The following is a 9806-nucleotide window of genomic DNA, read 5'->3' on the forward strand; positions in this document are numbered from 1 at the left end:
GGAAAGGTGATGGCAGCCAGTGCTGGGAAGGGGAGTCCCAGGCAGTCCTGGAGTGGAGCATAAGCTGCAATTTGATGGGGATGGGAAAAGGCAAAAAAAATATATGGTAGGGAAACAATATGTGCAGGGACAAATTGCCCCCAGCCTCACTGGAAAGTTTCCAGAGAGCCTGGCTGCCCTTCACTGCTCCCCAGCTGGAGGCCGTATCACAGGTATTTTCCATGAGAACAGCAAAAAGCACATTGCCACTGCTCTTCTGCTGATGCTTCAATTCCTACACCAAATGATGAAGGTGTTAAAACATTAAAAAGGAAATGGATCTTGAAACTGGTTCTCATGTCTTCAACTTTCCAATATCAGGCTTCTTAATAACACCAGAGTAATTTTTTGCTCAGTATTCCTACAAAAGCCCTTTGTGGCACCGAATCTTTGCTGTGAAGGACAGCAGCCTCTGGAGGTCTCAGTTCTGGAAAAGCTCTAAGCGGCTGAAACAAGGATTTAATGAGGTGAAATGTGAGTGCCAGCATTAGCCATGACAGTGTTAGCAGCTTTTCTGCTCCTCATAAATCCGAAATGCATTTCCTAACCTGGGAAGCTTCGGTAAGATCCACATGGGTTTTGCTTTCTCCCTAACATCAGGGTAAGGCCATGCAGGACTCATGTTTTAAGAACTACATACTGATACAGCCACTTTAGGTACAAAAACACAGCCTGTGCTTTCTTTTCCAGATGGATTTTTCAGTCAAACTTCCAGCACAGTGCTAACAAGAGGTAGGTGGAGAGAAGGGACTCAGTAATGGCTACAGGAGTCCTCACCCTCTCCTTCGGTGAACTTCACTGTAGATCTTAAAATGTCACATTTCCTTCATGCAAAATTTTTAATTAAAAACTCTCCACTGAAAAGGTCACAACAGCTTGACTCTCTGCTGCCCACACACCAACAGCAGTGAAAACGAATGACAGTAAACAAAACTCCTCCCAACCTGAAAAGGAAGCACTCAAGACCCTCCTCACCTGGAAGAACTAATGAAGGGCAGCAGTGACAGCCTGTCCCAGTCCTGCTGTGTGCCTTGCAAGGAACTGCTACCCATCACCCATGGTTTTGCTGGCTTCCTTTATAAATAACACACAGCTCCTTACCTTACCAGTCTTCTCATCTTTTCTTCTTCAGCACCACTTCATCTGCCTCGCTGCAACTGCATTGCTAAGACAGGCACTTCCTTTTCAGCACATTTTACTTCTGATGCTGTTATCAGCCATGATAACTATCAACAGATTCAGCTGAAACTTTCCAACATGCATGTTCTGGTTTATTTATGTTGGGGAGGTCTGAACTGAATCATAGACCACCAAAACATTTATTAGCAAGGGAAAGGGCGTAGCCATTACTACATACCTGTCATTAGCGTGCTGGAACCTTTTTGATTCAGCACCAAAGTGACCTCCTGACCTATGAAATCTGAGAACAGAAACTGCATTAAGAGACTGGTGAGTCTGACTACTAATTTCTCCTTTCAAACTGAAATAGTAAATTCACAGAGAAACCTGTTTGACTAGAAAGAGACTTTTCACAAAATCCATGGTTGGCTTGCGCCTAGAATTTTATTCAATCCATTCAAAAAATAGACAGAACTATAAGGTGGCACATACTGTCAGAGAGTACAAATGTCACATCTTTCTTTATACAGTTCAATTTAAATCCATAGATCAAGACAGTTAAATAATTGCCCTGGGTGGGAAAATAATTAAAGGTCTTCTGTGAAAGGACAAGTCTTCAGGTAAGCATTTACACAAATGTATCTGGTTAAGCATAACTTTTTCTATCCTCTATAAAAATATAAACAGCATTTCAAAATGTCTTTAGACAAGTTTAAGGTCATCTAACATGGCATTAATTTACTGACAGAATACGGGGCCGGGGTGTGTCAAACCACATTTAGTAATCTGTACCTGGCCAAAACTGAAACATTTTTATGAACTTTAAACATGATACAATACAATCAATGAAAGAAACTATCAAACCAAAGATACACAAGGATGATGTTCCTCTTCTTATATGAATTCCTTATCTTTATTTTTTATTAATATGGCAATGACTAAGACAAAAGTGGCAGTTTTGCACAGGTTAGTTGTAACTCAGGATCAAGTATAACTTGCCTTTCCCAGAAGGTAACACTGTTGGGAAGCGATGTGTGTCAAGATCAAATTAAGGGCATTCACTGTCACGTATGTTTTACCTGTGCAGTATTACTATGATAAAGACTGTACCATGTGACAGGAGGACAAGCGCAAATTGCAAGGGCAGGATCTTGGCTTCCCAGACAGCAGAACCAGGTGGTAAGACTAAACAGTATTTTTAACAGAAAGAGGAAAATAAAACAAAAAGCCAACTGATCTGAACTTTAAATAGCAGGATGCAGGGTGTTCCTGGTACAGCTGTCATATTTTATGTCGTATCATATTCATCACATCTTCCCATGTTTTCCAGGGATGCAATCTGGTAAGCTAAATGCCTAATCATTGTTGCAAGGATTTATTGGTTCAGCACTGATCAAAATGTTCAAATATGCTAAATATATTGGTCATGGGTCTAATCACATAATTTCCCTTTTACCAATCCTACATTTGCATTGGAGCAGCTTCCCCATCAGCTGTGTTTGTACAGCAGAGCACTCGATGTTGTAATTGACTAGCACGTATGCCAACAACAGCTGGTATTTTCCAGTTAAAGTGATCTACAAGTGAGAAACAAAACCTAAGGAAAGGGTCAGGTTTCGGATAAAGGTTGGACATTTTGAACTTTGGACAAAGTGACAGGTATTTTGGATTCTCCTGGTGCTGGCGCTTTTGTGACTGGGTTTGCATGGGCTTTGATATCAGCTATTCTCTCTTTAAATCTTTGCTGAAGGTACTTTTCTTCTTTGGAGTAACTTTTAGCAAAAGCAGACATCAGCAGACACGCTGCCACGGTGGACCCTCCAATGCAAAACAAGATTGCTCCTGCCAGCTTGCATACATCAAGAGACCCATTAAACTGAATGGCATGGGTATCCACCACAACAAAATCATCTCTCCCAAGAGCTTCAATTTTTGGTGGCACGAGAAAGCCCACTACAAGAACCGTTAAACCTAGCAGCATAAAAGCCGTCCCAGAGATGAGTCCGACCTGGAAAACAAACAAAGAAAACAAAAACCCCCAATTAATATGCTTTTCCAGTTTTTAGTTGGTAAGTGGTCCTAGGAGGCATTTAGTTTTCAGTGTCTTGTCTTGCAGGTACAGTTCTCTCTTCTAAGAGAAGGCTGGTATTTTTCTTTTAGGTCATATGTGACCCTACTAGAACTAGAATACAACTCATTTATATAATTCAGTACTGACATTTCTGGAAACACTGGAATATGCATCTATATGACTAAACAGCATTTCCTATCCAAAGGCCCCATCACAGAGAGGATCACAGTTTAACCCCAGTGCTGCATGACTGATGATTTCTTAAGCTTTAGGTGGTGGTGAACACCAACAGTTCAGTCCCTGCTGATAGCCTGTGTCGTATCCGCCACTTGCTTTCACTCCATGAAATGTCACTCCTTTGCAGGAATTAGAAGGAAGTTGCTATTGCTGTGAACTGATGACTGAGTATTTCTAGCATATTTCAGGTTTAAGTGCAGAATTTAGTTCACAAAGAACGGCCCAACCATCAGAGCAAAGGGTTAGATTAGTTGGATTAGATGGTCTCACAGAACCCATCCAACCACTGGTGTTCTCCAATTCTGTCAATTTTCCTGACCTTAGTGATCTTGCCATTTTCTTGATCCCTAGGTCACACAGTCCCAGAGCTACTACTGTTAACCTACCCATCCTATTACCAATAATCTGGCAGGACTATTGTGGGTACACAGTAGAGGTAAACTGCGCTTTCAAGCTACGGGTGAGGTTTCCCAGAGAAGACTTTGATGTTTCAGTGACATGGCTTCTTGTAGCAGAGAAACTAGAGGATCCAAAGACCCCTAGACTCCCTTGAAAGCAGAAGTATCTTGGTATGAGTGCCCTGTTATCAGGCAGTAGTCAGTCTTCTCTGTGAAAAGTGAGCAACAGAAGGCCTTTCTGGACAAATACCCAACATCGTTAGTTACATGTGAAAATTTCAAAATTGGAGTTTCTCTCCAACTATGGGCAGTACCTTCCAGAATGCAGAGCTCCACCTGCTAGGCGATCTCTGGATCTGAAAATCATCCTCATACTCCCAAATAGAAGCTGTGCAGTCCTCATAAAACTGATGCAGGTAGGACCGAACTCCGTAGCGCTGGTACCCTCCCTCGGTGCTGCCCTGCGCGTGCTTGGACCCGCAGATGTCAGCACAGGAGCTCATCCTTCCTACCTGCAATGAGAGGTTTCATGCAAAGCAGATTTTTATCCACGTGGCAGGACAGCAAAACTGCCTACAAACTCTCCAAGTGATATGAAGAAAAGCAGCCCAGGAAAGACCTTTCCTCCACTTTATTTCTAAACAAAGAAACAAGTTTGGTAGAGTTGTACGCAGTGACTCAGGGTAACCAAACCCAGGGCACTTGGTGTTTTGGCCCAGAACAGCCCAATGGTGCTGCAGGGAACATTCCCTCCCATATGCAGGGTCCCCACTCCCCATCTTTTACACTAGTGTGCTACTGGGTTTCCATGGAGATTGAAAAAAAAGCAGAATGTATCAGGTAACAAAAGCCAGCATCCCTCAAGGGCTCGTGCTGCCTCTCATGCAGACTGCTTCTATCAGTTAACTAGAGTTTGCAGCCTTAGGAACTTTACAAATTGCAGAGCAAGGTTGTGTTTTTTTAATGTTTTTGCCTGAACTTTTGAACTGTAGGACTAAGCATTGATGTAACAGCCATAGCCTTGAGAAACAGAGGCAAAGCAAGTCCTAAACAGACTGAAACTGCCTATATGCTGTACTTAAATATGGGTAATTAAAAATGAAAAAGATAGTATGCCATAACAGCACCAAATCTGCTCACTGAAGAGAGTGAAATGGAAATACTAAACTTGTGGCAAACCACTGCTCCCTTGGAGAAGTCGATGTCCAAGCTCCAGCTGACTGTAATAAAATCAGAATTTTGACTGCTAGGAAAACTACCAACAATGCTCCCTACTCTTTCCACTTTATGGAAGTTCTCCTAACACACAAGATTTGTATTTAACTATGCAGGTTTCAGGCCTGAAGTTGCTTGCACAGGTGTGATGCTACTGAATTCACTGAAGTAATACTAGTCCCTAACAAACTGGAGCAACAGGTCAACAGACCGACTTCTCTTTAAAGAAGTTAAAAAAATCCTAGTCCAAAGGGAACTATTAATCAGTACTTGCAACTGAATGTCACAGCTCAATTTATATCAGCTTCAAGCAGTTCTATCTGATTGCCATAGCAATTCTACCAAGGGAAGGAAGGAAGGTTTGACATGGTAATGGCAACTAGAACCTCCCAATTTTGCAGCCCTACAGCGCTTTAGGACTGGGTGATCTACCTGGGTATGAAATATCTGAGTATGCAAGAAAACCAAACACTGCTGCATGTTAAGTTAAGCAGAAGCCAGAAAGTGTTGACAGGGAATGGAAACAGCTTGAATGAAGCTCTTGGCTGGCTTTGAAATGACAGTGATATTCCAGCCTTTTGGAAACTGGTTCTGTTTTTGGCTCAGAGATAAAGAGTTTTGCATTTTCCTCTTTATTACTAATAATATTATTTATTTTGTACATCTAATATGTATTTGAGATTTCATTATTTCAACAGGTTATAATTGCAAGTATCCCTCTTGCAACTCTCCCAGAGAATTCATGACCAAGTAAGTGGAGGAGGCCCTAGGAAGGGCCAGAGCACCCTCCAAGAGACCAGAGCGGGTGGGGCAGTGCTGGTGGCTGAGCTTTGCAGAGCAGCAGGGGCAGTGCCAGACACAGCTTCTGGAAGGAACCCCCTCCTTGAACCCAGACTGCCTTTGCATCCCCTGGAGATTTCCTTTTTCCACTGCAGCCACCACAAAGTGTTAGGCAACCAAAGAAATGCTCTCTTACTGTGTGGATGGGCTTGCTCTCTGTACAGTATCAGTGCCCTTCGGAGCGTGCTCAAGATGCTGGCCTTCCCAGGGAAGGCAGAGAAACAAGCAGGATGGACAGAGACCTTGAGACAGCAGGAAATTCCTGGGCAGCACCAGCTGCTCACCAGGTGAGCAGGGACAGCCTGGCACACAGGCCACTCCATGTCAAACTGCTAATACTGACCTTCTCCCTACAGTTAATAACTGAGAAAAAACAAATTCTGTTGTGTTCTTTTACAATGCTTTTCAACACTTAGTTTTTGAGGCACACACAGAAAAAACAGTGGTATGGATATAAGAATATAATGTGAACTCTTGTGGGAAAATGCTGAAAGTTATTCCAATTTTGGAACCTATTTGTTCTTCTGCAAAGGAACCTCTTTTTGTTTGCCTTGGGAGCCCCTCTTCTGCTGTTTATTCCTTAACTGAAAAGAGAGGAAAAGTCCTCTTTTCTCACTGCCACCATTTCTTCAGTAGCTAGGTGCCATCTTCCACAGGAAAAGCAATGAAGAGTCCTCATAAAAACACTTCTGCTCACCTCATAAAAATACCTGAGGTGAAAGGAGAGGATGAAGCAACTGTGTAGCATACCATAAGCTGCCCCAGCTCTCACACACAAGATCACAGAACCTGTACCTCGCAGACAAGAACAGTTAGTGTTCATAACTCTCAACATGTCTTTTGGTTATGAGTAAGCAAGCACTTCACCTTCCACATCAGAATGAGAAGAGAGTAAAGAGGTCAAACAAAACTCTGCAGAGACTCATTCTCTCCAGTTCTTACTTAGATCTTCATTCTCATATCAACCCTATCTCCTTAAGTAAATTATGTTTATCTCCTTGCCAACTCAAGTCACTCAGGTAAGCATTCTTGTATCACACAATGAGCAGATAGGGAGGTATCTTCCTCAGTTCTAAGTGACTTCACAAGGTGACACAGGGAAGGACCAGACCTAACATGACCAGATAACACCGGCCTGTCAAAGTTCACTTGCATTACTCCAGTTGCCAGCAGGAGACCATCTGAGAGCTTCTTTGGTTTCTCCAGAATTCAGAAAGCACATTGCTGTATAAACACGAACTTGCATTCACTGCACTGTGTAGGTTTAGTCAAGAGAGACAAAGGAGGGTTCAGTGTTTCTAACAGCTTAATGAAGAATTCCCTCTAAGAGCCATACAGACTGGAATAATTTATATTATGCATAGATTTTAAATTTTTTTTAGCTTTATAAAATTCTAATATTAAGATGGTTTTGATCAGGCATATGAGAAAAATGGTAAATAATAGCTGGGAGGTGGCATAGAAAATGAATGATCTTTTGCTTGAAAGAGCTGTAATAGCATCCAAGTACTGTGGCCTTTTAAAACACAGGAAAAAAGACTGCCAGCATCATTGATTCTTTTCAAGCACTGCATTATATTAGTCCTACTGAACATTTTCTTTATGCTCAGACTCTTTCACCTTTAAGTAATCTCCTATCTCTTGCAAAAGATCTTGTCCCTTAGAGAGAAGGGCTTCCCAGCCCTATATGACTCATTGAAGCAGCCTGGTAATTTGGCCTAAGATGGTGTCTCTTCTCAGCTGCAATGTAAACATGATGCTGTTGTCCTTGCTACCTACAGATGGGGCAGAGGAACTGAAACAGTCATACGGTTGGGGAAAAGAGTTCTCCAGAAATAAGAAGAAAAAGCATATCACAGCATCAATTTACATGGGATGAATAAATACTGCAGTGGGTACGATCTCTTGAGTGTTGATGTGTATTTGCACGTCTCACCTTCGTGGCTGAGAACTAAATACCAAACTGTTGGGAAATGTTTGCTAACGGGAGTCGCTGCTACCCAGATCTGTGTGATGCACAAGCTTAGAACATGCATCCCGGGCTGCAGGAAGAGGTTTAATCATGAAGAAGTTTTTCACTGCCTAAACCCGCGGTGCCTAGGAACACGTGGGGCGTATGATCACAGCTGCGTAGTAGCAATCCATCCCCTAGCAACTTTTGTTTCCATGGCAAAAGCTGTCCTGTTTACTTTGAGCTTTACTAGTCTCCCCTGATCTTGGGGAGATGTGAACAGGCAGATGAAAAGATGAGCAAGATCCAGGAAAAATTACCCAATACATTTCTCAACTACTTCAGGAAGGACTGGACACATTTAAAAAGAAAAAATAATAATAAAAGTGGAAGGAATTGGCAGCTGAAAGGCAGGACAAAACGAGTCAGGATGCTCCACTGCTCCCTAACACCTCTCAGCCATCACACGCAAGCAACGAGTGCTGAGGGGTTTGCAGAGATCAAGCCCTCCCCTCCCTCCTCCAGATCTACGCCCTTGACCCTCCTGCTCAAGAGGGTCACATTTCCAGTCCTGCCCACGGAAAGCGAGGCGCCCGCGAGGCGCGAATCCTGGACCAACCAACCTGCCTGGGGCAGCCACACGCGAGATGCCCTGGGCGATGCCCCAGCCCCCTGCCCGGCCCGGCCCGGCCCGACCCGGGGCGAGCCCCGCCGCGGCTGCCGCCCGGCTCCCTGCCCTCCCGGGGAGCGGGACGAGCCCCGCCGCTTCCCCGGGGCCGCTCCTGCCTTCCCCTCGCACAGCGGGGCCCTCTCCCGCGCCCGGGGAGCAGGCCCGCAGGGGGCACAGGCCCCTCCGGCCGCAAGATGCCGCCGGGCGGGAAGGGCACGCCCGCCACCGCCCGCTCCCCGCACCGGGCGCCCGCCTCAGCCCTCCCTCCCTCCCGACCGGCGCCGGCAGCCCCGCGTACCGCGGCCCCGACGGCAGCGCCCGGCCCGGCCCGGCCCGGCCCCAGCCCCGGCGCCGGGCAGCGAGCACGGCACCAGCCCCCCCCCGGGGCCCAGAGGCGAAGCGGGGCGTCCCCGCCGAGCCCCCCTTCCTTCCCCTCCCCGCCCTCCCGCCCCTCGCCCCGCGGGGAGCCCGGCGCCGCACGCCCCCCGGGGCCGCCGCCGACGGCCGCAGGGTCCTGCCCGCCCGCCGAACTGCCGAGCCCGGGCTTGCCGGCGGCGGCAGCGGCAGCCCCGGGGTTACCTGTCCCTCCTGCCGCCCCGCTCGGCCGGCTGAGCAACCGCGGCGGCGCTAGCTCCGGCCCTCCCGCCCCGGTCCCATCTCCGCTCTGCGCCGGCCCCAGACACGGCGGAGGATGTCGGGCCCGGGGCGCCGCTCGCTCCCGCGCCGCGCCGCGCCGCGCCGTGCCCGCGCACTGAGCCGGGCGCGCCCGCGGCTGGCGGAGGCACGGAGGGACGGACGGGGAGGGACGGACGGGGGGAGGGATGGAGGGGGTCCCCGCGGCACGAAGAGCCCGCGGGTGAGCTGGCCTGGGCCAGGTCGCCGCCCCAACCCGCCGTCCTGCAGCCGGGTGGGCTGACAGCACAGAAAGGGACGGGTGAGGTCGGTGAGGCGCCCAGAGCTGGGAGCTGAGGGCATAAATCAGCCGGCAGGAGAGCCAGCTGGACTGCCAAGAGAAATAGGGTGAGGCTGAGGGCCCAACGTGAGTGCCTTGGGTCCGCTCTGGTGACGGCACGTTGGTTGATCAGCAGGAGTGGATTTCCAGCCAGTAAGTCTGGGGAATTGCGGAAGGCAGTGTGGGAATAGTTAGGGAGCATGACAAGGCACAAAGAGCTGGAGATCACAGAATCACAGAATGGTTTGAGTTGGAAGGGACCTCCAAGACCATCTAGTTCCAACCCCCCTGCATGGGCAGGGACACCTCCCACC

At 47.3% G+C, this 9806-nt stretch overlaps 1 protein-coding gene across 2 annotated transcripts; it reads right to left on the reverse strand.

Annotated features, from left to right (window-relative positions):
* Window positions 1–1576: 1576 nt before the first annotated feature.
* NRSN1 (neurensin 1) lies at window positions 1577–9261 on the reverse strand. 2 transcript variants are annotated; one of them, XM_051612153.1, is made up of 3 exons: window positions 9120–9261; window positions 4179–4376; window positions 1577–3166 (listed from the first exon to the last, which is right to left on the reverse strand). In XM_051612153.1, the coding sequence occupies exons 2-3, from the start codon at window positions 4365–4367 to the stop codon at window positions 2768–2770; spliced, it is 588 nt and encodes a 195-aa protein (XP_051468113.1). In that variant the 5' UTR covers window positions 4368–4376; window positions 9120–9261; the 3' UTR covers window positions 1577–2767. The 2 variants fall into 2 exon arrangements, with proteins under 2 accessions (XP_051468113.1, XP_051468114.1); XM_051612154.1 differs by lacking the exon at window positions 9120–9261 and adding an exon at window positions 5033–7292.
* Between the last annotated feature and the right edge of the window lie 545 nt (window positions 9262–9806).

This window comes from Apus apus, chromosome 2, assembly GCF_020740795.1.
Source record: "Apus apus isolate bApuApu2 chromosome 2, bApuApu2.pri.cur, whole genome shotgun sequence".
Taxonomy (NCBI): Eukaryota; Metazoa; Chordata; class Aves; order Apodiformes; family Apodidae; genus Apus; species Apus apus.

What these genes read in the sequence shown, in the direction of transcription:
- NRSN1 (XM_051612153.1), bottom strand. Translation starts at nt 4,367, where the DNA reads ATGAGCTCCTGTGCTGACATCTGCGGGTCCAAGCACGCGCAGGGCAGC. An exon ending in GGAGCTCTGCATTCTGGAAG is followed by an intron (nt 3,167 to 4,178) that starts GTACTGCCCATA and finishes TTTGTTTTCCAG; the next exon opens with GTCGGACTCATCTCTGGGAC.